This window comes from Euleptes europaea, chromosome 2, assembly GCF_029931775.1.
Source record: "Euleptes europaea isolate rEulEur1 chromosome 2, rEulEur1.hap1, whole genome shotgun sequence".
In the NCBI taxonomy this organism is placed as follows: domain Eukaryota; kingdom Metazoa; phylum Chordata; class Lepidosauria; order Squamata; family Sphaerodactylidae; genus Euleptes; species Euleptes europaea.
The window spans coordinates 19,246,622-19,274,205 of record NC_079313.1 but is presented as its reverse complement, the minus strand read 5'-3'; the positions used below and the strand labels follow the sequence as shown (position 1 = coordinate 19,274,205).

The following is a 27,584-nucleotide window of genomic DNA, read 5'->3' as shown; positions in this document are numbered from 1 at the left end:
TGCCATTTTCTATGTGGAAGAAAGTTTTTTGGGATGGTCCTGTGTGGAGCCACCTGTAGTCTGAAGTGGTATCTGTAAGAACCAGGTCCTAACCCTACCCCCTCGCTGAGTTCGCCCCTTCATCTGCTTTTTTTTTTTTTAGTTCAAGGCCTCAATCCTGGCTACCACATGCATTGTGATACAATCAATCGGTCTTGTGAAACATATACAATTTCTTCCTCTCTTTGTTATCTTCCATTCACTGCCTTCCTTTTGGGCCAAGCTAGACATGACAGGGGTAGTTCAGTGTGTTTAAACATGGAACTGCTCCAGTTATGTAGAAAGAACAAGAGTGAGTGCCTCCAATTCTTAAAGGCAAAGGGGCACACGGATGAGCAGCGTAGAATTCACACACAAGCCCTGCCTACTTGGGGCTTAACTTTCTTCCCATCCCCCAAGAGCTCTTGAAACTGGAAGTGACATTGGAGGCGAGCCTTGGAGATCATGTAAGGCACAGGTGGGTCAAGGATTCTGCATCCCTCACCTGTGTGTCCCTTTCCCCTCACCCCTCTCTTTCTGCACAATCAGAGAAGGTCAGTGTTTCAGCTGCCACATCTTGTCCAGCCCACAGATCAATCAGTTAAACACCACAAAAATAGCAGCCAGTAGAAGCGGGAGGGCCAATATTTTCAGCAAAGCAAAGAGCGGGAAAGAGGTCTGAGGACTGTGCACAACTCTGCTCCTTGTGGCCTTCAGCGTTCGGTCCCACTGGGTCAGGATGGCGTTTCTGGCTCCGTCCCACTTCCCGGGTCCCGTCAAGCGAAATTGGTATGGGCTGCAGGGGCCAAAGAAAACTTGCACAGCCAATTTTGGGTCTGTCAGGAAGAGGAGTGGAACGTTGGGCTTGACGCCGATCTCAGAGGCGAGTTCATCCATGTACATGATGTAGTCTAGTTGCAGGCTATCACCCTGGCCATACCTGAAGGAAAGGAAAGAAAAAAGGAAGATGTTCAGTAGACGAATTTCTCAACAGAACATGGAAGAGCCTCTGAATTTGGGTCTTGTTTGGGGACAATATGGGTTGAGAATATGGGACATACTCCCAGAAGTAGCCGTATCACAGAATCATGCGATTTTACAAATTCAGTGACCCTTCCCCCGTCCCCCGGGTGGAAAGGGAAATGGAATCGTCCACTTTCAGGCAGGACGTGAAAGCCGTAAAAATGATAAATTAACAACACTCTGCAGGCCAATCTATTCTCCCCACCACCACCATTTTGAAATGCATGGCTATCCTCGACAGAAGAACCCTTTTCAGTTGCTACAAAGCTGGCATTCAAACTTTGCTTATGAGGAGACCATGTAACACCTGTATTTTCCAGCTCTGGTATATGTGAATGCACATACCATGCTTCCAAATGCACATACCACAGACACAAAATATGTGCATGTGTTCCTTTTCACACCCAATGGCAGCCACACATAGTGGAAAATTGTGGGTACTGTGATCTCCCCTTGCACACAGTTGGATTGCCAAAACTGTAATGACTGAAAGGGGGCTTTGCAAATTAGGATTAAAACAGGTGAGGCCCTGGGAAATCAGTGGCTTCTTTTTTGGGGTAAATTGCCTCTTGGTTGGCCCCTTCTTTGCTGCACAGTTTTCTCATGCGAGGTTTCTAATCCCTATTCATGGTGGCACTTTGCCCCGCAGAGGCTGGTTGTATTTCGGAGTAGTTTGCCACCATGAAGAAGTCTCGGCCAAAATGCGAATGATCAGAGTCCCTCCCTCATGGAAAACCCAAGGCTTTCATTGGTGGCATTTAGCCCCTCCGCCATGTAAAAACTGGCATGCAGGATATCCCAGTCCCAGCCCTTCTTTTTTCAAGTAATTTTATATTAGGGAGCTCTTCCAAACGGAGCCCTCTCGCACCCACCATTGACCAGGGCTATTCCTTTTTTGTGATTTTTGCTAATTTAAATGCTTTTCTCTCCAACGCCTCCCCTTGCTCAAGGTCTAGCAAGTCATGATGGGTGCGGGATGTACTAAAACGAATGAGAGGATTGCCCATTTGAAACAACGGGAGAGTGTGCACAGCCTGCTGAATTTAATGGGAGCCAGGATTGCCCATTGACTTGCATGGGCTCAATTGAAATAGGTTACAGCACAAAAAGAGTTGCAAAGAAAATGCGGCATGGATATTCCATCAAGGTATCTGGGTCTAGCTACATTACTCCAGGACTGGAATGACAGCCCCCAGAGTGCAATGACAGCCCCCAGGACTACAGTGGAGTGGAATGACTGCCCCTGAGATTAGGAGAAGGGTTCTGCAACTGCAATGACAGCCCCCAGAGTGGAATGACAGCCCCTGTCATTCCAGTCCCAGAGCACTTCTGCTAGTCCCAGGGGCTATCATTCCACCTCTGGGGCTGTCATTTCAGTCCCAGAGTATTGCAACTAGGATCAAAGACCTTACTGGAAAATCCATGCCACATTTACTTTGCACCTCTTTTTGGCCTGTAACCTATTTCAATGGAGCCCATGCAAGCCGATTGGCAATCCAGGCTCCCGTTATCTTCAATGGGCTGTGCAGCCTCTCCCATTGTTTCTAATGGGCCAGCGGCCTGTCCTTTATTTTAGTACATCCCATTTTTAATTTACACTGTCAGGACAAGCTTAACCCAACCCTCGAATCCCACCCCAAGAAATCATGGGGAGGGGGGGAACCCTGCCACGAGCATATTTTTCCAGCGTGGAAATTACTAGATAATGTGCTTTGGGCTCTTATTTTTATTAATGTACAAATGCATTATCACTATTTCATAACTTTTTAAAAAAATTAAATTGTCTATATTGATCCTGTGCTGTGTTCTTAAAAGCAACTCCAAAAAGAAAAGAAGTAAATAGAGTAGGGTGGGTGATGAGGAGGGAGTTGGAGTAGGGTTGCCAGTTCCCTACTCTCCTCCGGTGGGAAACTGTTGTTGGAAAGTGCGCGCGTGTCACTTCCAGTTTAGAACTGGAAAAGTGGCTCTTTACCACTCAGACTAAGAGATATAAGTCCCCTTGCAAGGTGGAATTTCCAGTTCTAAACTGGAAGTGATGCGAGTGGTATGCATGCGCGAGTGCATGTTTGCCCGCTGACCCTCAGGTGGTCGGCAGGCAGAGGGGTAAATTGCCGGGGGTTTGCCCACCACCAGAAGGCACCTGGCAACCCTAAGTTGGAGGGAAGGCAGGTGGGAATGGGAGGAGGGACGAGAATGGAGGCGGGAGAGGAGGGAAAGAGAAAAACCTGAGGTTTTGTTTATTCACAATTTTGCCTTTGCTTTGGGTTCGAAGCAAAAAGCTAAAGTCGGATTAACACAGGTTCCAGAAAATGTGGCACAAGGGTGCATTGCACGCAAAGTGACTGCTGAGGGAGGGGGAAATCATGAATAACTAAAAATTAGCCACGGAGGATTTTGGATGGGAACGTGCAGCTAATCACCAAGAAAAAATGACCAGTGACATCCCAGTTTCTTTTAAAGCTGAATTACAGCCGCTTAAGACCTGTATTTGGATTAGAGTGTATTGGAAGGGAAAACCTTTCACAATTTGGCCAATCTAAACTGACCTCCATTTTAAAGAAAAAGAGGCAAGCAAAAGCCAAGAATGCAGATTTTCTCCTTTTATGGCAGAGGTGGGGAACGTCAGGCCTGGGGGCCGTATAAGGCCCGCGAAATCATTTGGTCTGGCCCTTTGTGGGTCCTGGCAGATCTCTAGCTCAGACTGATCTAAGACTGGTGATCCGCCCCCTCCTGTGGACAGGAATAGCCTCTATTCAAGGTGGATGTGAGTTTGTTTTGCCGAGAAAATGAACTCCCCCCCTGAGTGCGCCACTGGTTGGATGCCTGCCTGCTTGCCCATGCGGAGAGGGGGTCATCTGAGGCAGCTGCCTGATTGGGGCTTGGTCAGCTAATTTTTAAGGTGATAATTTTGTATGGCCCACAAATGATGCTATAAATATCCAAATGACCCTTGGCAGAAAAAAGGTTCCCCACCTCTGTTATAAGGGAACCAAACAATGCAGAGGACCAGTTTTCATTCGCTTCCACCCTCCTCTTACAGCCCTGGCAGGAATCTAGGCTTAACTGGGCTGCCATTTGGCTTACAAGAGAAAGAGAGATTCTTGGTTTCGAGATTGCCTGTGGTCCTTTTTCACCTAATCTGTAGCCACAGGCTTTGCTTCCAGTGTTTTGCAGAGAGCTGGACCAGCTTTACAAGCCAAAGCTGTCCTGTACTGGGAGAACAACATAGCTGTGTCTATTGCAAACTAGTTAGGCCGGTGGGGAATTCCTGGTGTTGGAAGTCTTCCTTGATAGGAGTAAGCAATTTACTCCAGTCCACTAGGGCTGCCAGGTCCCCCCTCTCCTCCAGCAGGAGCTTTGGGGGCAGAGTTCAGGCAAACGCGCATGCATGTCAATTTTGGTTTACAACCGGAAGTGCCGCCTCGTGAAGGGCCTTATGCCGCTCAAACTCTTAGTTTTACCACTTGAGTTTGAGTGGTATAAGGCCCCTTGCGAGGCGGCACTTCCGGTTGTAAACCGGAAGTGTCATGTGCGCGGTGTGTATGTGCATGTGCACGTTTGCCGGCTGGCCCTCAGGAGGTCGGCGGGCAGAGGGGTGAATTGCTTGGGGTTTGCTCGCCACAACCGGGCACCTGGCAACCCTACCAGTCCATACATGAAGTTGCTTATCCTAGGCCAGACCTTTGGTTTATCAAGCTTAGTATTTGCTGCAATAACTGGCTGCAGCTCTCCAGGGCCGCTGGTAGAGGTCTTCTGTATTATTTACTACCTTTAAGCTGGAGAAGTCAGGGACTGAAACGTCTGCATGTGAAGCAGACACTCTACCACTGAAGAAGAAGAAGAAGAGTTGGTTTTTATATGCCAACTTTCTCTACTACTTAAGAATCAAACCAGCTTACAATCACCTTCCTTTCCCCTCCCCACAACAGACACCCTGTGAGGTGGGTGGGGCTGAGAGCACTCTAAGACAGCTGTGACTAGCCCAAGGTCACCCAGCTGGCTTCATGTGTAGGAGTGGGGGAACCAACCCGGTTCACCAGATTAGCCTCCGCCGCTCATGTGGTGGAGTGGGGAATCAAACCCGGTTCTCTAGTCAGAGTCCACCGCTCCAAACCACTGCTATTAACCACTACACCACACTGGCTATCACACCGTGCTGGCTCTACTGAAAATGTCTGTCCTTGGTCTCCATTGCCAGCCTAGCTTACAACAGGGGTGAGACCAGTAATGGAGCCTCGGACAGTGACCTAAGCAGGTATCGGGCAGGCTCCCATGGGAGTCAGCGGTCCTTCCTGTTGATGTTTCCAAGGATTTTATGGGGATTCATCTGGATGATGCCTACATATAGCATACCTCTTTGAATAACTAGCTAACCCCTGGTTTACAGTGTTAAAGCTAGTGAGCCAGTGTGGTGTAGTGGTTTGGAGCAGTGGACTCTAATCTGGAAAACCGGGTTTGATTCCCCACTCCTCGACGTGAAGCCAGATGGGTAACACTGGGCTAGTCACAGTTCTCTCCGAACTCTCTCAGCCCAACCTACTTCACAAGGTGTCTGTTGTGGGGAGAGGAAGGCAAGGAGATTGTAAGCTGGTTTGATTCTCCTTAAAAGGTAGAGAAAGTCGGCATTTAAAAACCAACTCTTCTTCTTCTTCTAAGTAACACTGGAACGTCTAGCATGGAATCCCTAAACCTCTTGACTGCAGGAAACAATCATGTCAATGACAAATGCAGCAGATTTTTGGAAGCTTTAAGAGGCACACAGAAGATTCTGTCTGCTCTCCAAACATACCATTTGAGCTTCTTCCCCATTTTCTCATCGATGTCATCCATCATGCTGCGCTCTGAAGGCAGCTTACATAACCCTGCAAAAGGAAAAAGATGTGGGCTATATAATCTCCTATGAGATCTACGCCTATTGTCATATGGATAAACACAGAGAGAGGCATACACTGCTGTTAGGGTTGCCAGGTCCCTCTTCACTACCGGCGGGAGGTTTTTGGGGTAAAGCCTGAGGAGGGTGGGATTTGGGGAGGGGAGGGACTTAAATGCCATAGAGTCCAATTGCCAAAGTGGCCATTTTATCCAGGTGAACTGATCTCTATAGGCTGGAGATCACTTGTAACAGCAGGAGATCTCCAGCTAGTACCTGGAGGTTGGCAACCCTAACTGCTGTCTTCACACAGGTGGGGCTCTCCCAGTTCTAAGCATGCAAAGACTGGATTTCCATTATGTTAGCAGGTGCTGAACAGATAGGCAGCCATAGGCTTCTTCCTAAGTTACAAAGGTATGCCTCACATTTAGATTGCAACTGCGGCACCAAAGCTGGGCCTCATTTCTCTTTGCCTTCCTTCATGAGCAACAAGACTCTCTCAGTGCAACTGTTCCTGCAGGCCCAGACTGACGCACTTGCTACAGAAACATTATTTGGGAGCTCCTGCTTGCAGAAAACGTGCATTGTGGGACTGGCTGAATTATTTTAGCCAAGCAGTCAGCATGGTTTACAGTGGTCGTTTATGCATGGGAGTTTTACCTGAGTTTCGTTGCTCGCTGGTCCCACACGTTCCTGTAGGGAATTGACGATTGGAGACGGGCAAATGTTGTCCCCATCTTCAAGAAGGGGAAAAAGGAGGATCCAGGTAACTACCGACCCATCAGCTTGACTTCTATACCAGGAAAAGTGTTTGAACAAATCATCAAACAGTCCGTCCTTGAGCATTTAGAAAGGATGGATCTGATTATCTAATCTTATCTCCTTTTTTGAGAAAGTTACTACCTTGCTGGATCAGGGGAATGCTGTAGACATAGTTTATCTAGATTTCAGTAAGGCTTTTGATAAGGTTCCACATAGTATTCTAGTTGACAAATTGGGAAAATGTGGGTTAGATCCTATTATTGTTAGATGGATCTGCAACTGGTTGACAGATCGTACTCAAAGAGTGCTAGTTAATGGTTCCTCGTCCACTTGGAGAGAAGTGACTAGTGGAGTTCCTCAGGGATCTGTGCTGGGCCCTGTGTTGTTCAACATCTTTATAAATGATTTGGATGAAGGAATAGAGGGGATGCTTATTAAATTTGCAGATGATACTAAATTGGGAGGGGTAGCAAATACGGTAGAAGACAGAGCCAAGATGTTGGATGATCGTGACAGGCTGGAGAAATGGGCTAGAACTAATAAAATGCACTTCAACAAAGACAAATGTAAAATTCTGCATTTAGGTAGGAAAAAACAAATGCATGATTATAGGATGGGGGAGACTTGTTTGAGCAGTAGTGTGTGTGACAAGGATCTTGGGGTCTTAGTAGACCAAACACTGAACATGAGTCAGCAGTGATGCTGTAACTAAAAAGGCAAATGCAGTCTTGGGCTGCATCAACAGAAGTATAGTGTCCAGATCACGCGAAGTGATGGTATCGCTTTACTCTGTTCTGGTTAGACCTCAACTAGAGTACTGTGTTCAGTTTTGGGCACCACAATTTAAGAAAGGTGTAGACAAGCTGGAATGTGTCCAGAGAAGGGCAACAAAGATGGTGAGGGGTCTGGAGACCAAGTCCTATGAAGAAAGGTTGAAGGAGCTGGGTATGTTTAGCCTGAAGAGAAGAAGACTGAGAGGGGATATGATAACCATGTTCAAGTACTTGAAGGGCTGTCATATAGAGGAGGGTGCCGAGTTGTTTTCTGTTGCTCAAGACGGTCGGACCAGAACCAACGGGTTGAAATTAAATCAAAAGAGTTTCTGTCTAGACATTAGGAAGAATTTTCTAACAGTTAGAGCGGTTCCTCAGTGGAACAGGCTTCCTTGGGAGGTGGTAAGCTCTCCTTCCCTTGAGGTTTTTAAGAAGAGGTTAGATGGCCATCTGTCAGCAATGTTGATTCTGTGACCTTAGGCAGATGATGAGAGGGAGGGCATCTTGGCCATCTTCTGATCACTAGGGGTGTGGAGGGGGGAGGTAGTTGTGAATTTCCTGCATTGTGCAGGGGGTTGGACTTGATGGCCCTGGTGGTCCCTTCCAACTCTATGATTCTATCTATGCACCAACAGTCTCCAAGCTCAAACCAAGCCCCTTTAAATGCTGCTTTGTAATTGTAGTGTTTACTGTGAGAGAAAATCCCCCCCAAACCCAACTGCTGCATTAAAAAGCATTTTAAGAACAAAAAATTTAAAAGGGAGCAATCTGAAAGGAAGGGGGGGAGAAATCCAAGCCTTGTTTTTAAAAAGCCTTTCTGCTGCTCAGAAAGAGTTCCGAAGAAGCAGGAAGTATTTGAATCCCCACCTCTTTACATGCTGCTTTGTAACTGGCTGTGAGAGAAACCAAGCTTATGTGTCTCGCACTTTGCCATATGCATGGGGATTTCACCCGGGCTGAGATGGAAGGAGATAGAAGAATTGGGTTAACAGAAGAATGGGAAGACCCGGAATTTGCGAGGGCTGGCAGTGAGGTCATCTCTAATGGACAGAAAACTCATGCATAGCTCCAAGGAACAAGCGAGACAGACCGGGGGCGAATGTGTGTGAAGGTACCCATGCATAAATGACCAGGAGCCTGGAGAACTGGGCTCAAATCCCTATTCTGTCATGAAGTTTGCTGGGACCGATCATTCTCAGCCTCATCTACTTCACAGGTCTTTTGTGAAGATAAAATGAGGAAGGGAGAACCTGGTATGCCATCCTGAGTTTCTCAAAGGAAAGAAGGGATAAACATTTACTACATTGTGTTGGAAGAAGGATGCAAGACCTTATTCTTGTGCTGCTTCTAACCAGTTCGCTATTAGAGCTCAGAATCCACCAAAAATTTTTCAGTGATATTGCCCTGGTTGTTGGGATCACTTTCTTGTGCCATGTAAGATCACTTCTCATGAACTGATCTTACAGCCCATTCCTGAGAATTGGGCCAAAAGTCAATAGGAGGCGGCGTGACCTCGCCGCCAGCATGAGTATGTGTAATCGTGTGTTTACACGATTAGCGGCAAGGCCAGTTCCGCCGGCGGGCGAGCGCCACAGGACTGCGCCTACCCCCTCTGCCAGCGCGGCCTCTCCATGGCGCCGGCAATGGTGTGGAGAGGCCGCGCCAGCACAGGGGGGAGTTCCAGGGGCAGGGTGGCGGCGGGATGGGGGGAGGAGCCTGCGGCTAGTAGGCTCCCTATCCCCTTTCAGCCACTTGCGCCAGCGGCTGAAACAGAGTTGCTGCACCTGCTATTTAGCAGGCACAGCCTCGCTGTTTTCAATGGGGTGAAAAGCCCCAGTTAAACAAAAAAAGCCACAAAACTGCTTTTTTTTTTGTTTAATGGCATTGGGGAAATGGCTTAGGAAGAGGCGCCGCTGCGCCTCTTCCCTGCCGTCCCCGTACACCTCAGCTCAGGAATGGGCTGTTAGTACCCTAAGCTTAGTATGCTAAACTACATTCCTTTGCCATTGAGAAACTGGGGGCTTTCCTTATCCCTAATTATACCAAGAGAGGCAGGAGTTAGAATTTGGGGTGCAAATAGGGTTCCCCCCCCTTTCTTTCTTCTCTGGATTTATGAGCTATTTAACACGATGCAGCTATTTTCCAATCTCTGATATTGGCGACAATTGGTGATTATGTTTTTGTAATTTGATTATTATGGTTCTACCTGTTTTGCACTTGACCATTATGCCTTTTTCCCAATTTGATATCTATGTTTTTTGTTATTGGTTATTATGGCTGTTGTATATTGACCTGTGGAGTGAAATATCAACTATTTATATACTAGAATATGCAGTAATTTTGTTTAGGGTCTCTTTTGGGGGGTTGTTTTCCTGTTTGTTATACAGGTTTCTTGTTTGTTATACAGGTTTCCTTGTCATAGGACAGCGGAGAAGCATGAACAGGGCTGATGAGGATTCTCTTGGCCTCTGCAGCCCAGACACAATGCTGCTCCTTCTTCAAGACCTCACCCAAGGAAGGAGGTTTTTGGAACACTGGCCAGCTACCCTAAAGCCTTGCAGCTGGGTCTGTGCCCTGCTCTCTTTCTTGCAGTTAATCCTATAAAACTTGAGCTGGCCTAGAGATGTGAGCCTGCGGCTTGAGCTGAAGGTAGGGTGGCCAGCTCTGGGTTGGGAAATACCTGGAGATTTTTGGGGCGGAGCCTGTGGAGGGCAGGGTTTAGGAAAGGGAGAGATTTCAATGCCATAGAGTCCAATGGCCAAAGTGGCCATTTTCTCCAGGTGAACCTCTATCAGCTGGAGATCAGTTGGAATAGCAGGAGATCTCCAGCAAGTACCTGGAAGGCTGGCAACACTAGCTGAAGAACAAAAGCAAAAGGGCTTTTGGCCTGAGGATCCTGGAACTGGGAGGAACATCTGCAGTCACACATAGAGAGTATCTGCCATGTATTTGGAAGACTTTTCATCCTTCTCCTGTTTGTTGGTTTACATCATGGTTCCCCAACAACAGAGCCCATGGCCAATACCTTTCCTTGCACCCTCCAAGTGTTTTTAGAAAGTGGGAGTGGCCAGGTGGGCCTGTTGCCCAGCAGGGCTTCTGACTAGCCATTGGCTGTGCAGATTTTTAAGACGCTGATTCAGTAGCAGCCGCCACCATAGCCTGAGAATCTTTACTGTATGATTGAAGATAAGCTCTGTGTGTATTAGGGTTGCCACAGGTCCCTCTTTGCCACTAGGAGGTTTTTGGGGTGGAGCCTGAAGAGGGCGGGGTTTGGGGAGGGGAGGGTCTTCAATGCCATAGAGTCCAATTGCCAAAGCGGCCATTTTCTCCAGGGGAACTGATTTTTATCGGCTGCAGATCAGTTGTAATAGCAGGAGATCCCCAGCTAGTAACTGGAGGTTGGCAACCCTAGTGTGTATGCAACAAATATATTCGTTTTAAAAGGCATCCTGTTAAACAGAGTTTCTGTCTGAACTGTTGAGTTACTATCAGTGCTATGTATGACAAAATCCCTGAGATTTTGTGGTCGGCGCTGCCTCTCACGGCAGCTATTTTGTGGTTGCACCCACCATCCAGCATCAAAATTCCAAAGGTGCCGGCAGGCTTTAAAAGGCCGGGGACCCCTGATTCACATTCCTTTTTTGTATTGTAAGCCACTTTGCTTCCAAGGTGAGATTGGAACTAGGGACCCCGTTATTCGCCTCTACGCCCCACTAACCCTTGTAGACTCTTATGAACCAGCGAGACTGGAGGTCCACAGTCGGGATAATCGCTCCAAGAGACTGGACTAAGCCGATCACTGCCAGGGTTGGTTTCTCCAGCCGAGGGGGAAGGACGCTTTTGTACAAGGTGACCGTGTTGTCCCTGCACTTGAGGATGGACTCGTCATCCATGAACGGGTAGGCAAAGGTGTAGCCCGTTGCGAAGACGACGTAATCGAGGCCTTCCTGCGCAGTCCCGTCCCGGAATACGGCAGAGGTCTCCGTAAACTCCTTCACGCCGGGCTTCACCACAACAGTTCCACACGCGATGCGGCTGGGTAGCTCATCGTTGAACACCGGCTCCTTGCGCAGAGTTCTAGGAAAAGACAGAACACAGAGGAACGCTTCTAAGACTGCGGGCAGGGTGGGAAGGACATTTCGTTCTCTCCTGGGAGAATTATGAGGGGCCGAGAGGAATATTCACGGAATTCCATCCTCGCTGCCAAAGGGGACATTTCAGGGTTGCAAAAATGTTTTCCAAAAGACCGCCGCTCCCAAGGGGGGAAAGAATTGGTCTCTTATTGTGACAGCAGGGTCCTTTTCTCGCTCTTGGCAAGACATCTTGGCAAAACAGATTCCAGGGGACCATCCATGCCAGATGTCTAGCGGATGCAGCATTAAATAATTATGCAACCCTGGGTTTATTCCAAAGCCAGACTCTTGAGATTTACCCATCCCTAACTGGAAATGGGAGAGTGGGGTGATATGGTATATGTCAGAGGTTGCCTTTCGATTGCCTGTTGGTTCTTCACTGAATGTCTTCTGCGTCCTTGCCTAGCCATGCTTGGGCTGACCCGTATAAGCGGTCAGGCTCCTGACATGAGTTAGGCCAGTGTTCACATTTTTGCTTTGATGTTCATTTGCTCTGTTATTCCCACTCCCTGTCCATTCCCCCCTCCCTTGCCTTGGCCTTGAGCGACTAACGCACAGCGCTGTGTTTAGGCTCCGTCTTCCTCCTTCCTGCCAAGCACCGTTATCTAGTCATTTCCCAGGCCATTTGAAATGGCACCTGTGATGTAATCATGCTTTTAAGTTATGCCTAGTATCCTGGCTCCTCATTAGCAGCTTTGAACCTGCAAGTTACCTTAGCTGTACCTGTTGTTTCTTCAATAAAGTTTACCTGCTTCTGACCTGACAGTCTGAGCGAGTGGCTTTTTGGGAATTGCCCAGGTTGGCTGGAGAACCTGACAGTATAGCTCAATCTTGTGAGACCTCATAAGCTAAGCAAGATTGGTACTGGGATAGGAGACCACCAAGGAAGACTCTGTAGAGGACCTTTGCTTCTCATTTGCCTTGAAAGCTCCTTGCTGGGGTCGCCATAAGTCAGCTGCAACTTGACAGCACATGCATACATAACTAGAAATGGCGTACGCAAACTCGATTCTGACAAGATGTGTGCATCGAATCGTAGGTACATATTTATATCTATATCAGCTAAGTATGATGGCTCTTTTGCTGCATCAGGGCAGGCTCGCTTATTTCCCCAGCCTGCACAATCAAGAAGTCTGGACGCTGGCAAGCTGGAGAAGGACAAACAGCTATTCTCTGTGCATCCTGGGGGGAAAAATGCTTTGTCCTCCAGTGGACGGGCTGGTCTTGATCACATAAATTCTCGGACTGCAGCTTCTTTCTGCAAGCGTGCAGTGGTTTATGCAACAGAGGTCTTACATCATCGTCCCAACTCTTCTGCCCAGGGGGGCTATCCTTGAGCAGGTCACAAGGACCCAGACCACTCTTTTGGAACTGTTTAGAACAATTTGGCTTTACTTTTGGAAACAATCCTCTTAATCAAAAGCCAGCATGCCTCAGACCACTCATTTGAGCTATCATGGCCTGTTGAGACATGGCCAATTCAGTCACAGGACACTGCTCCTAAGGTATGTTCCCTGGTTAGGTTTAAGCTGGTAACAACATTTTTTTAAGAACCTGCTTCCATAAAGACCAGCCATTCTCTTGTAACCTCAATGTTTGAGCAAAAGGGAATGGTATGCACAAATCAAATTCACTTTAGAAAAGCATCTGAAGTATTTAACACCCTTGTCACTCCTGCTACTTGCAAGAGAGCTGTTTGTTTATATCTGTCCCAAACAGCTTGGAGGAGTCCCTGCTTTCTAGATAACAGCATTCTGGTTATTTCTGCAGCAAAAGCCAAATAACAGTTCCCATCAAAACTGTTGGCAAGAATATTGGCCAGGAGTGGCCCTTGAAGGCTGGAGACGGACAATAGTCCTTTTTCAGACTATTGAGAAAGATATCATTGCCTGTAATTATATAAGCTCACTATTTTCTTTCCTGTCCCACCATTATCTCTGCTCAATGGGACTGGCAGGTTTTCGTTTTGCATCAGAAGACATTAATGGGGACAACAGCCATTCACTCCTTCAGCTTGCTTGTGGGCGCTAACGATAACGCTGTCAATTCATATGGCTGGAATGTAAATGAGGATTATGTAGCCCAAACCACTCCCATCAGAGAGGATTCTGCCTGCCCAGCAAGCTGTGACATGGAGACTCAAGTGCGTCACAAGAGAGAGAGAAAAGGATCACCCAGACAGATGCTGTTTTAGCCAGAATCTAGAAAATGCAGGCAAAACACGTGGGGTGAGCAAGGCGACCTCTGATGGGCGGATAAGGCAGGCAAATTCAAAAGGAAGCGCTGAAGCAGTCAGCGGGGTGACCGCGGGGAAACGTCCCTGCATAAAAGGCCTATATGATCTTTGAACAGGTTTAATAAAATGATCTCCAAGGGGCATTTTTCACGGAGATTTGCTGCTGTTTTGATGCTGATTTGCGTCGGAGTCAAATTTTGGTTATTCACTGCAGATCCGGCTTTTCCCTGATAGAGGTATAAAAGCCGCGTTATGTCAGCGGCAAACCAAACCACTTCTGAGCCGTACTTTCCAGTAGAAGCGCGTTTTGTTGCTCGGATGCCCATAAAAAAATGTTTGCCCCGTGACGTCTCCTTTCTCCTCCCCCAAGAACGGTGATTGGCTGGGGGAGTTTTGTGCTCGGACAAGAATACCGCCCCTTTTGCTGCCTGCCTGCCTGCCTAGAGTCCTGGCACTTCTCTCCCTCCATCCCGGAGGCTGGCGGGCGGGCAGGCTTCCCCACCCCTCGCCCGGGATGGGCCTTGGAGCTGGGCCCACACCTCCAAGCCCAGGGGGATGTCGGACGGACGGCTCCAGGTGGAGACCGGCGGGGCCACGCCATGTGCTCCTCGCGCGCTGGGGGTGGTGGTGGTAGCAGCTCGGTCTAGGGCAGCTGGACCCGTGGGGGGGTGTTCAAGGGAAGGGGCTGTTGGCCCCTCTACCCCAGCGGGGAGGGGGGATTTTTGAGAAATCGGATGGGGAAAATGTGCATCCTGAGAGCGGAAAACCCAAGGCGAAACTCCCTCCCATCACTCTTCTGAAGAGGGGCGGCCAGCCTGCTCTGGGTCTCCCTCTTTCTCTCGATGCACTGTGGCCGGATCATGGCCGGCGAGCAAGCCAGGGGCCTTCTTTCCTCTCCCCCGCCCGCCATTCCCACTTTCAGCTAAACACTTCTCTGGGCACATGGATGCAATTCCTGCCCCCCCCCCCCAAATCCTGTCTATCATTAAAGGGCAATGGGTTCCACACCTATAGAAAATAGAGGGAAGCTTTGAGGAAAGCGCTGCCTTGCCCCCCCCCCCAATTTGGAATCTGACTGTTCCAAAAGCAGAACAGCGCGAGGGTGGAAGAAAAATGGAGGAGACCAGAGGGACTGGTGCTTGTTTTTTGCGCTGGGGCTGGTGAACGGCACGAGGTAATCTGCTGGGCGGAGTTGGGGCAGAGCTGGGGGACAGGCATAAACAATGAGCCTGTTGGAAGGGGAGGCCTCCTGCAAAAGGGACAGACCAAACCGTTGTCAAATACAGCGTGCTTTGTTCCCATGAAAAGCCAAAACTACATCAAGATTGACAGAGATAAATCACGGCCATGAAAAAAACATTTAAATCGTGGTTTTTTTTTAGTCTGTGGCAAAACAGAAGCAAAATCTACCATGAAAAATGCCCCCGAGTCTCAAGCGAGGAAAGGTCAAGCTAGATTCAAAGAGCAAGATTCATGATGAAAATCTCATATGATTGTTTTAAAACATGCAAAGCAATTATGAGGAAGGGGGCCAAACTGGTTTAGGGACAGGCATTTCGGATTGGTGTGTTTAAACTTTCCCCTGTACCATTTTCCTGATTTAAATATCCCTCCCAAGATGTTGGCCTAGATTCAGCCACATTAAGAAAACCTAACTTAATTTTTTTTAAGGGGCGGGTCATTTTTTGCTTATTCTCTCCCCATAGGGTTGACAGCTCTGGGTTGAGAAATTCCTGGAGCTTTTGGGGGTGGAGACTGAGTAGGGCGGGGTTTGGGGAGGGGCAGGACTTCAATGCCATAGAGTCCAATTGCCAAAGCGGCCATTTTCTCCAGGTAGGGTTGCCAACCTCCAGGTAGTTGAAGTCAAACTGATGCCCATGCTGGATAGAACAATGAACAAAAAGTCACAGCAATGATGGCCACAAAATCCACAAAACAATATTGTATATCCAACCACTAACATTAATGAAGGGCAAGTGCATAGATAGTAGAATACAAGGTATAGAAAAGATTCCTTTACAACAAGGGTTGTGGAACGTCAGGCATGGGGGCCATTTAAGGCCTGTGAAATCATTTGGTCTGGCCCTTCATGGGTCCTGGCAGATCTCTAGCTCAGAAGGATCTAAGACTGGCGATCCGCCCCCTCCCACAGACGTGAATAGCCAAGGCAGATGTGAGTTTGTTTTGCCGAGAAAATGAACCCCTTTTCCCCCTTGCAGAAGAGTCATTAGCTATGGAGCTGCTAGGACCACCCAAGAAACTGAATTAACCCTTATCCACCCGGGCCATGGAGAAACATATTCCCTCTGTACTACAAGAGGGCTGGGGGCGGAAGTGGCAACAATGGAGGGGTTAAAGGGGGCAGGGCCAGAATGCACCGGGGGGGGGATTTCTTAGCCAGTGTGTCCTCATTTCATCCCTGCAAGTGGAGGTAGAAGGAGCTGGCTGTAGAATCCAGCCCCGACCATGCGGAGCAGGAGCAACTCCGGTGTGCATCTGGACAGCTACGCCTGGCTGGTGCAACATACCATCCTGTGCCATCAGGTGGGTGAGTGCACCACCGGTTGGATGCCTGCCTGCTTGCCACGCAGGGGGATCATCTGGGGCAGCTTCCTGCTTGGGGCTTGGTCAGCTAGTTTTTAAGTTGATAATTTTATATGGCCCGCAAATGATGTTAATAAATATCCAAATGGACTTTGGCGGAAAAAAGGTTCCCCACCCCTGCTTTGCAATGTTGCTAAAGCATATATATACTATGCACTGATAACACAAGTCCTTTATCAACTAACAACCTGAAAGAAATTGGTCATCCAGAAGCCACCAGACTTGGAGGCAAAAAATCCAACTCTATCATGCAAAGGTTTATCATGAGGAGACCAATCTCAGTCACTAATTGAAGAAGTCCGACAGGGATCTTGAACTTTCTTTACAGGGATCCGTCACTCTTTCCTGTTTCGCAGAGGCTTCTTCAGAAATGTTACATAACTTCTACAATGCAATAATCCTCAGCAACACTCTAAATAACATGAACTTGCTATAATATCAAATTCATATCAAACTTACTGTGGGCTTCAATTTTGCCAGTTCCTAAACAGCCAAGAACTCGTATGTTCATATAATGAAAGCCCACCGCAGGAGGATGCTAGTTTATAATTGTTAATAGTGGATAGGTGTAATGACTCATCTGTTAAAGGTAAGTCACACTGCAGTGAAAAGGTAGTAATCCAGTTAAAGGGACCATCATAATGAAATGGCAGAGTTAAATAAAAAAAATCCAAAGAGGCATTCAAATCCCCAGGAGTCACTGTGTTGGATAAACTTCACCACCTTCTGCAATAAAATTATTTCCGGATTGACTCTCATGAATTTCTTAGGCTGAAGCTGCCTTATTACAAAGAACTGTAGGTCATTATCCGAATGTCCTTTGTCCATGTAATGTTGCACTAATGGAAACAAAGGACATTCAGATAATGACCTACAGTTCTTTGAAATATGGCAGCTTCAGCCTAAGAAATTCATGAGAATCAATCCGGAAAGATCCGGTGGGCTTTCATTATACGAACATACGAGTTCATGGCTATTTAGGAACTGGCAAAATTGCGGTCCACAGTAAGTTTGACCACAGCTCACTAAGTCCCTTGAAATTTTGTTACTAGGGGTCAGAGGATCAACAGCACCAAGAAGAAGAAGAAGAGTTGTTTTTTGTACCCTGATTTTTCTACCTTTAAGGAGTCTCAGAATTGCTTACAATCTCCTTCCCTTCCTCTCCCCACAACAGACACCTTGTGAGGTAGGTGGGGCTGAGAGAGTTCGGAGAGAACTGAGATTAGCCCAAGGTCACCCAGCTGGCTTTGTGTGTAGGAGTGGGGAAACAAACATCGTTCTCCAGATTAGAGTCCACCGCTCTTAACCTCTACACCACGTTGGCTCACCAAAGCAAAGTGGGGAGGTGGTCTGCAGTTGGGATGGGAATCGATGGAAATTGCCACCCTGTGCTGAAGACTTCCGTGCAGGGTTGCCAATTTGCCAGGTCCCTCTTCACAACCGGTGGGAGGTTTTCGGGGCGGAGCCTGAGGAGGGCAGGGTTTGGGGAAGGGAGGGACTTCAATGCCATAGAGTCCAATTGCCAAAGTGACCATTTTCTCCAGGGGAACTGATCTCTATTGGCTGGAGATCAGTTGTAATAGCAGGAGATATCCAGCTAGTACCTGGAGGTTGGCAACCCTATTTCAGTGCCCTTTTCAGAATTCCTGCCTCGTCACCTTATGGGCCCGCTGATACGGACCGCTCAAAACTAATCCCTGCTGTCTCTTTTAGATTATCAGTACCTATTTATCGGCACCAGGCTGAAGTTCTCATGATCAAACCATTTGTTCATTTGCTTGACGAACAACCAGTCTGTGATCGCTGTTGGGAGAGTGTTCCTGAGGAACGTTTCAAAGCGATTGATGATCACCATGTCCCAAGGGTAGCCATTGTCCCACACACGACTCATCACCCAGGATCCGTTTCTAGAGCTGAGATAAACCTTTACAGAAAAACAGGGAGTAGGGGGACAAAAATCCAACAGTCTCAAATTACCAGGCAGTGTTCTTTGATCCTCACTGATTTGCTTCTTATTGATTTGATTATCATTCACCATTTATGCAGGGTCAATTATGATGCTCACTCAGAGCTGTTTTTTTCAGTGCGACCTTTAAAATGGCTATTCATGCTCCCGACGCAAAAGGAGAAATTCCCTCCCCACAACTTGCCTGCTCCTTCGTTCTTTCCATTAGCAACTGCTGTTTGCATAGCTAATGCACAGCTGTGATTTGGCATACTTTCTTGAGGGGATTCTTCAAGGCGGGGGTGGAGCAAACTCAAAAGGTTGTGTTAAAGGGGCTCTTAGGAAACGTGAAGCAGGTATGCGCCGGCTTCACAGTCACTTCCTGAATGACGTTTCAGCATGAAAAACTCAAAAAAAATACGTGGGGCACTTCAGCCTGGAACGCGCTGCTAATTACCGAGCATAAATGGCCATTGATTTGATTCTCATTGATTTGATCCTCATTGATTCAGGCACCCTTGAGCTGACTTGGGACTCCTGAATTTTATCCCCCACTCCCAACCACTCATCTTGGCAGTCCTGGCAGCAGTACCTGAGAGGCCACATTACTGAGTTCCACGGCGATATCACAGCCAGTATTCCCAAGGCCGATCACCAGGACCTTCTTCCCTCTGAACTTTTCAGGTCCTTTGTATTCTCGGCTGTGGAAGTATCTGCCCTTAAACTTCTCTATCCCTGAATAGAAAAGTGGGGAAGAAAGCAGGCGTCTTCAAGAAAGGGGCATACACATTTACCTCCTTGCATTGTGAAGATTGGTTATCTGGTTGTTTTAGAGGAGCGATGCACACTCTGTGACTCAAAAGCCACCTGTGGCTGTTTTGAACCACTCAATGTGGCACGGCCCCATGATGAGGGTTGCCAGGTCCCTCTTCGCTACTGGGGGGAGGTTTTTGGGGCGGAGCCTGGGGTTTGGGGAAGGACTTCAATGCCATAGAATCCAATTGCCAAAGCGGCCATTTTCTCCAGGTGAACTGATCTCTACCGGCTGGAGATCAGTCGTAATAGCAGGAGATCTCCAGCTAGTACCTGGAGGTTGGCAGCCCTATTCATGACCCAGGAAAGTGGGCAATGCCATTTCCTGATGGGTAGAGTTGCCAGATCTGGGTTGGGAAATACCTGGAGATTTTGGGGGCAAAGCCTGAGGAGGGCAGAGTTTGGGGAGGGGAGGGACTTCAATGTCATAGAGACCATTTGCTAAAGCAGCCATTTTCTCCTGGCGAACTGATCTCTATTGGCTGAAGATCAATTGTAATAGCAGGAGATCTCCAGCTACTACCTGGAGGTGGCAACCCTACCCATAAACCAGGGGTGTCAAACATAAGGCCCGCAGGCCAGATGTGGCCCCTTGAGAGTTCTTATCCAACCCACAAACCAGCCGAGGAAGCCCCCCACCCACTCTCGATCTGGGAAGGCAAGGCATGGCCGGGCCCAACCAAATAACATTTATGTTATATCCAGCCCTCGTAGTTCAACACCCCTGCCATAAACAATTCATGAACTGGATACTCTAGTTAAGACTGACATTAATTGTTATTTTTTAATGGTATGGTCACTTACCATCGAAGTCATTAACTGGAAAATTCGGATATACGTGATGCCCAGAGCAAACCATGACAGCATCAAACACCTCCAATTCCACCTGGCCTTCTGTTTCTGTCTCGACCTCCCATTGGCCAGAAATGGGAAAATCTGGCTGTTTTTTCACATGGATCACAAGAGTCTTTGAGAAAACATTAGAGGAAATGCAAATCATCATGATTTACAGTGGTTTAAGCATAGAGTTACCCCCTTCTATTATTTATTTATTAGTAGACACACACCCGGGCTTTCTCCCCAAGGGGTACAAAAAAGCTTGTGTCATCGCCATTGATATTTATTATGATCAAGAGATCAGCCAGCCACAATTTAACGGCACGGTTTATATACAAACGTGAAATTAATACACAGAGATTAAAATTCATAGCCTCATTGTGCTGCAATTAATTACACATAAAGGTTACTGAAAAGTGTGGAAAATCTGCTTCCTTCTGAACTAGGGTTGTGCAAAAAAAAATCAGTAAATTTTGGGTTTGGGTTTACTGGGCTCATATCGATAAACACGGGTAGTCAGTTTTATTTCCGGGATTCCTGAAAAAAAGGAGGTCCATTATAGTGTATGGAAATTTTTTCGAAACTCTTGTGGGGGCATTTCTGGAGGTAGAATTCCCAAATTTTCAGGATAACTTCAAAGGACTCTCCTTGGATGAACAGCAAAGTCTGGTGAAGATTGGGTCAGAGGGCCCAATTTTATGGGGTCCCGAGGGATTGCCCCCCTCCTCCATAGAAATGCATGGTAAAGGTCTTCGGGACCCCATACAATTGGACCTCCTGACCCAATCTTCACCAAACTTCAGGGTTCATGCAAGGAGAGTCTGTTGAAGCTAGCCTGAAAATTTGGGAACTCTTCCTCCAAAAATGCCTCCCCCAGAGCTCATTAAATAATCTTGTAGGGAAAAGCCTGGGGAAAGCCAAAGCTGAAAAAACCGAATACCCATTCAGCTGATTCGGCAATCAGATATCTGGTTTCGGCTTCATTCCCTGTTTTAATATTCGGCTTTAATTAAACCTGAAATAAGCCGAAAAGGCCTTTTTGGGTTTATTTTCAGTTCAGGTTTATCGATACACGTAACGCTATTCTGGACAAAGTCTCAGCATAGAAGTTGGCAACTTCAGAGGTGGTCTCATTGGAGCGGTCTGCAAGGAGGAGATACATATAGAATGTTTCAGTTCTTCCTGGGAACTTGGATAGAGCGGGGATGAGATATGTGGGACAGATGTCCTTTTAAAATGGTCAATATAATAAACACATGTTCCACTGTTTTGACTGCGTTCAGTTGGCAGGAACACAGACACTGAGAGTAAGTATCTCCCTTCCAGTAGCACTGAGGGCAGGCCATTAAAACAGGCTATGGTGAAAGCTCTGTGGTATTTGGGGAGTTCTAAAGCATAAAAATAGTTTGCCGGCACAAAGTTTTGGCTGTGATTCCCTACGGCTGGATAGTGATGTGCCCGAGCACTATCATCTTGAAGAGCTGTGTCCCAGATCCATTGTTTAAGTATTTCTTTTGCTCCTGAGAACCCACAATGGCATATTGCTAAGGGGGAGAAGCTGAGAAGGTGTATTTTATTCTCAACCACGTCCACCCAATCTGAGCGGTAGCAGTTTACATCAATCTCCTCACTTCCGTTTTATCCTCACAACAATTGGCCATACTGTGCTGCTTGCACCTGCAGGTAATTTAGTGCAAGCCATTAAGCAGCTCTCCTAGGGAGTAGCCTGTCAGAAAGCTCTTTGCAGCAAAAGCGTTCACGCATGCTCCTTTGACTTGAGGAAGGTATGTAGGTTGGTTATATGATGCTCTGTATTTTTGATAAGAGTATATTTGTTTGATTGTCATTTGAACTGTGTGTTGACAAATCTATTGGGGTTTATAATTTTTTTATATCAGGCTGACACAATGAAGCAGCTACAAAAAGAAAGAAGGCATTTTTAAAGTTGCCTGTGGAAGTCATTTAGCTGAAGAAACCACAAACGTGGTGAAAACGCTGACACAGTCCAGAAAGGCGTGTTTCTTCCCTCCCCCTGCTTGGGAGATGGGCTGCTATTTTGTCAGCAAAAGAATCGATGTGTTACCTTTGCAACCTTGATAAAATGCTAGTTGTTCAAATTTATGGAAACAGAGGATCTGTATGGACATTTCTTTTGTTTTGTATTGTTGCAAGAGTAGGTTTTCTTATGTGTATAGTATGTTTATAGGTTGTATGTGGTAAGCATTTGCACAATGTAATTGAAGATATACAATACATGTTGAGAGGTTTAGTCTAGTGCTGGCTTATTTTTGTTGCAAACCCCAGGTGGCAGCTGGAGATCTCCTGGGATTATAACTGATCTTCCGGTGACAGAGGTCAGTTCACCTGGAGAAAATGGCTGCTTTGGAAGGTGGACTCTATGGAATTATACCCCATTGAAGTCCCTCCCCAAACCCTGCCCTCCACCCTAAAAATCTCCAGGTATTTCCCAACCTGCAGCTGGCAAGTGTAGGCTAGGATGACAATGTATGTCTTGGCCTAAGGTCACCGAGCAAGCTTCCATGGCAACATGGGAGTTTGAAACTAGGTCTCCCAGGGATGCTTGAGCATAGGGTGGAGTCTGGGGAAGATGGAGTTTGGGGAGGGATGGGACCTCAGCAGGGTATAATGCCATAGAGTTCACTCTCCAAAGCAGCCATTTTCTCCAGGGGGGGCTAATCCGTTGTTTGGAGACCACTTGTAATTCCAGGAGATCTCCAGGCTCTGCCTGGAGGTTGGCAACCCTAGGCAAGGAGGGCAAAATCCTGGGCTCAAAAGTAAAGAGAGTGTGGGAGAGGAAGAGAACAAGAGTTAGTTTTTATATGCTGATTTTCTCCACCTTTCAAGGAGAATCAAACCGGTTTACAATCTCCTTCCCTTCCTCTCCTCACAACAGACACCTTGTGAGGTAAGTGAGGCTGAGTTCAGAGAGAACTGTGACAAGCCCAAGGTCACCCATCTGGCTTCATGTAGAGGAGTGGGGAAACCTACCCGGTTCTCCAGATTAGGGTCTGCCACATGTGTGGAGGAGTGGGGCATCAAAACCAGTTCACCAGATTAGAGTCCACCGCTCATGTGGAGGAGTGGGGAAACCAGCCCAGTTCTCCAGATTAGAGTCCGCCACTCATGTGGGGAATCAAACCCGGTTCACCAGATGAGAGTCCACTGCTCTTAACCACTGCACCATGCTGAGCCAGTTGATGACCGAGTACAGGAACAGACCCAGCCCTCCTTTAGAATAAGATCTACGTTTTGCCCGCATTTTCAGAGACCTGTTTTATCTCAAATTTGAAAACGCAGGCAAAACGCGGGGAAACTCAGGAAGAGAACGAGGCGACCTCTGATGGTCGGAAATGGCATGCATAATTAAAACAAAGCCCCAAAGTCATCAGAGGGTGACCACGAAGGAAACAGCCGTGCATAAAAGGCCATTCTCTTTCAGCTTGAACTACCTCAACAGGGTTGCTGTGAGGACAAAATGGAAGAGGGGATGAAAGGCTGGAAAAAATGTATTTTCCAGCCGCAAAACAGATGATCAAAAATCCAGATGTTTGAGAATAGGTGTTTGCATGAACTAAAGTTGAAAAGCATGCACATCACACAAAATGGCGACCACAGGTATCGGAAGGATCATATGTAGTGCACATTCCTGTTACACAGGAGCACCAAAATTGTAATGACTGAACAGGGTTAAGGATGCTAACATTTTCCAATGTTCTGGTGCCGTGTGGATCTTGCAAAAGGTTATGTCTGCTGGATCAGTTCACCTGGAGAAAATGGCTGCTTTGGAAGATGGACTCTGTGGCATTATACCCCACCGAAGTCCCCTACCCTACCCTAACCCTGCCTCCTCAGGCTCCACCCCCAAAATCTCCAGGTATTTCCCAACCCAGAGCTGGCAACCCTACTCCGTAATCATCCACCAAATGTCCCATCCGCTAGCTGTAACTTCTTACCTTAAACTTGATGTATTTCACAAGATCAAAGTGTTTGGCAAACATTTGGATATACTCTTGAAGCTTGGTGTTGTGCAGATAGTTTGAGAAATCCTCTGGGCAAGGGAAGTCTGGGAAGCATGTCATTTCTTTGCACGAGTTGGTGAACACAGAGCGGTAAATGCTGGCTCTGCCATCCACGGGGGAATCCTGGAGGAGATGATAGAACAGGGGTGTCAAACATATGGCCTGGGAGCCGGATCCAGCCCCTTGAGAGCTCTTATCCGGACCCCGAGCCAACCGAAGCAGCCACTCCACTCCCACTCTTGATCTGGGCTGCCAAGCCCACTGCGGATTCGCCAGCTGAGGCAGCCAACCCCCCAGTCCCAATCGGGGCTGGGAAGCCCGTTGAGGGCTTGCTAGCTGAGGCGGTTACCCCCACTCTCGATCTGGGCTGGCGAGGCATGGCCCTGCCTGACCAAGTGACATTTATGTCATATTCATCCCTTGTAACAAATGAGTTTGATAGAATAAGGAATCCTTGGCTGCACAGGGTGGAAATCCTGGCCCTGTTAACTTCAAATCTGGTTTCAGCTCCCCCAAGCTGTTCTAAGGTCTCCTTATAAAGTTATGTTTATGGGTTAATGAGGGCATTTGTCTCTACCATCGGGGATCAAACAAAGGCAGAAGAGGCGAGTGGGAAGCCGGCATGATCACACAATGGCAGCCATGTTGTATTACATAAGACATTTTTGTGTCCCTGCCCAAAAAAGCAGTGACTATGGCTCAGTGGCAGAGAATCTGCTTTGTATGCCAAAGGCGCCAGTTTCGATCCAGTTAAAGGGATCATGAATGAGGTGATGTGAAAGACCTGCACCTAGGGTTGCCAACCGCCAAGTGGTGGATGGAGATCTCCCGCTATTACAACTGATCTCCAGCGAATAGAGATCAGTTCTCCTGGAGAAAATGGTCGCTTTGGCCATTGGATTCTATGGCAGTGAAGTCCCTCCCCTCTCCAAACCCTGCCCTCCTCAGGCTCCGCCCCAAAATCTCTAGGTATATCTAAACCCGGAGCTGGAAACCCTACCTGTACCTGAGACTCTGGAGATCTAGTCCGAGTAAGTAGTACAGGTTAAGTATCCCTTATCCGGACTGCTTGGGACCAGAAGTAGTCTGTATTTTGGATCTTTCCGTACATTGGAATATTTTGGAAATTTTGCATATACATAATGAAATATCTTGGGAATGGTTCCCAAATTCTATATATACTTTATACACATAGCCTGAATGTAATTTTAAACAATATTTTTAATTTTGTGTACATTGAACCATCAGAAAGCAAAGGTGTAACGATCTCACCTGAATAACTGTATCAGCTGTTAAACAAGAGCAAAAACAAACAACAAACTACGGTAACTAACAACAGCAGGTTTCATTTTCCACCTTCGATGCAGTGTACACTGTATTTTATTTTTTTAGGTGAGAGGAAACACTGAAAGCAGGCAGCACGGATCTGCCTGCATGCCGGCTCGAAGGGTCCGGTTTTCGGATCAGTCCGAATATGGGATGTCCAGATAAGGGATACTCTACCTGTACTGGCCTAGATAGATCAAGGGGTCTGACTCAGCATAAAGCAGCTTAATGCGCTCTCATTATGAGGTGACATGTACAGCAGAGACATCTGCTTCTTCTCAGACCAGCGCACAGTGTCCAGTGGCATATAGAAAAGGTTTTTTAGCGTCAGGTGCTACAGATCACTTACTGGATGCAAACCTTCCTCTCCGTATTGACTTCTGACGAACAAACGCATCATCGTTCCTTGTGCCAAGCTATAGCTCTGTTTAACATTGCCCGGACATTGCACATTGGACACTTCCACAACAGCGTGGGCCAGTTCACCTGAGGTGAAGGGAAGGGCCGTAGCTCAGTGGTAGAGCATCTGCTTGGCATGCAGAAGGTCCCAGGTTCAATCCCGGCATCTCTAGTTAAAGGGACTTGGCAAGTAAGTGATGTGAAAAACCTCTGCTTGAGACACCCTGGAGAGCCACTGCCAGTTTGAGTAGACAATACTGACTTTGATAGACCAAAAGTCTGATCCAGTATAAGGCAGCTTCATGTGTTCATGTGAGGTGCAGGTCTTCCAGTATGAGCTGACCCGACTGCTGGGCTGATTTCAGAAAAGTTTAGAGAGCTGAATCAGCAGCTCTGGGCACCTGGATGTTAAAATGACCACCAAATCTGGAAGCTAAGATTAAGGCAGCTTCTTGCCCACTTACGCAACATTTGTCGTCATCTGATCCATTTGTACTTGGATTCATATTCTGCAAATTGTTTAAAAGCCTTTATAACCAGCACTGAACAAAAGACAGAAGCCTATTCACAGGCAATGAAAAGAGAAAGGGGAGGGAGAATTTTTATGTTTGGTAGCTGCACTTTTTTTATCTAGGAAAGAGACTTGTGCTTTTCATGGCCTCTCCGCGAATAGTTACAACAAGCATTACGGGGGTTCTGCTTTTCTTTCTTACTGCTGCTTTAAATTCTGAATTCAAAAATCTTCCAGGGTGTCAACTGCAAGCCACAAACCACTACTGCTACTATCCATAATGCAAGACTTTCTCACAACACTGCAACTACTACTAAATGCTAGTCAGACTACTAGCTGTATTAACTACTAGTATTGTAGTTTGTAGCTTGTATTTGTTGTATCAGTAGTAAAGCATAAACTAAATTACCAGTAGTTAGTATTGCTAACATGTAGTAATATTTCTTCCCTGTCCTCTGAAGCAGGTTAATACATAAAGAATTCCATAGCTCTGGGGCTACAACAGAGAAGGCCCTGCCTGTCGTAGATGATAATCCTACATGACTGTAGAGAAGGGCCTCATTGACTGACCTTAAAATTAAAAACTGAACAGTTTTTAATAGAATGAGTTGGAAAGGCATATATCTTATAAACATAAACCTATCCCTACAACTTAGAAGACTTGCATTGTCATAACCACAACTGTTTCCCAGTATGTCTTACAGCTCAGAATCTCTAACATGGCCAACCCAGCATGCACTAGCATGGTGGTTAAGCCCATTACCAAACTGGAGAAGCTCAGATTCCACTAAAGTTGCCTGTCCTCCAGTGGGGGCAGAGATTACCTACCCCCAGCTCTCATTTCTGAGCAGTGGTGGGAAAGGAGAAAATGTTTAGAGATGGCTGTTCGGCCTATGGCATTGCATTGCTTTCGGGGGAAACCCGGAAGTAGCATCACACCCCTCTAGGAATTGCCAGAAACTCTATGGTTTCCCCAGAAATGACATCACACCATCGCCCCTCCATATTCCCCCCACTTTGGTTACCAGGTGTGGCCACCAGCCGAATACAGTAGGGTCATATGTTCAAGTCACGAGGAGATACAGGATACATATAAGCAGTAATTATAATACTGCCCTTGGACAGGTGGGATACCTGCCCCCCAGAATGCCACACTCACTGAGTACTGCCAGAGTCCCCCGATGTCATTGCTCCTCTCAAAGCAGACGGGCTCCAATCCTTCTTCCAGGCAGGCTTTGATGGAGGCCAGGCCACTCACCCCAGCTCCAATAATGGCAACTCTTCTTACCATGGT

At 47.1% G+C, this 27,584-nt stretch overlaps 1 protein-coding gene across 1 annotated transcript; it reads right to left on the bottom strand.

Annotated features, from left to right (window-relative positions):
- Window positions 1-615: 615 nt before the first annotated feature.
- On the bottom strand, window positions 616-27,584 carry LOC130493922 (flavin-containing monooxygenase 3-like). The gene is made up of 8 exons (XM_056867544.1): window positions 27,450-27,584; window positions 23,989-24,177; window positions 19,982-20,144; window positions 18,957-19,099; window positions 18,144-18,343; window positions 11,165-11,523; window positions 5,831-5,903; window positions 616-958 (listed from the first exon to the last, which is right to left on the bottom strand). Exons 1-8 carry the CDS (start codon window positions 27,579-27,581, stop codon window positions 616-618), a joined length of 1,602 nt encoding a protein of 533 aa, XP_056723522.1. The 5' UTR covers window positions 27,582-27,584.

Excerpts from the sequence above, each read along its gene's own strand:
- LOC130493922 (XM_056867544.1), bottom strand. The coding sequence starts at position 27,581 with ATGGTAAGAAGAGTTGCCATTATTGGAGCTGGGGTGAGTGGCCTGGCC. Across the intron at positions 18,344-18,956 it reads TCAGTAATGTGGCCTCTCAG|GTTTATCTCAGCTCTAGAAA; the intron begins GTACTGCTGCCA and ends TTTTCTGTAAAG. Across the intron at positions 5,904-11,164 it reads GTTCATAAGAGTCTACAAGG|GGTTATGTAAGCTGCCTTCA; the intron begins GTTAGTGGGGCG and ends TTCCTTTTGCAG.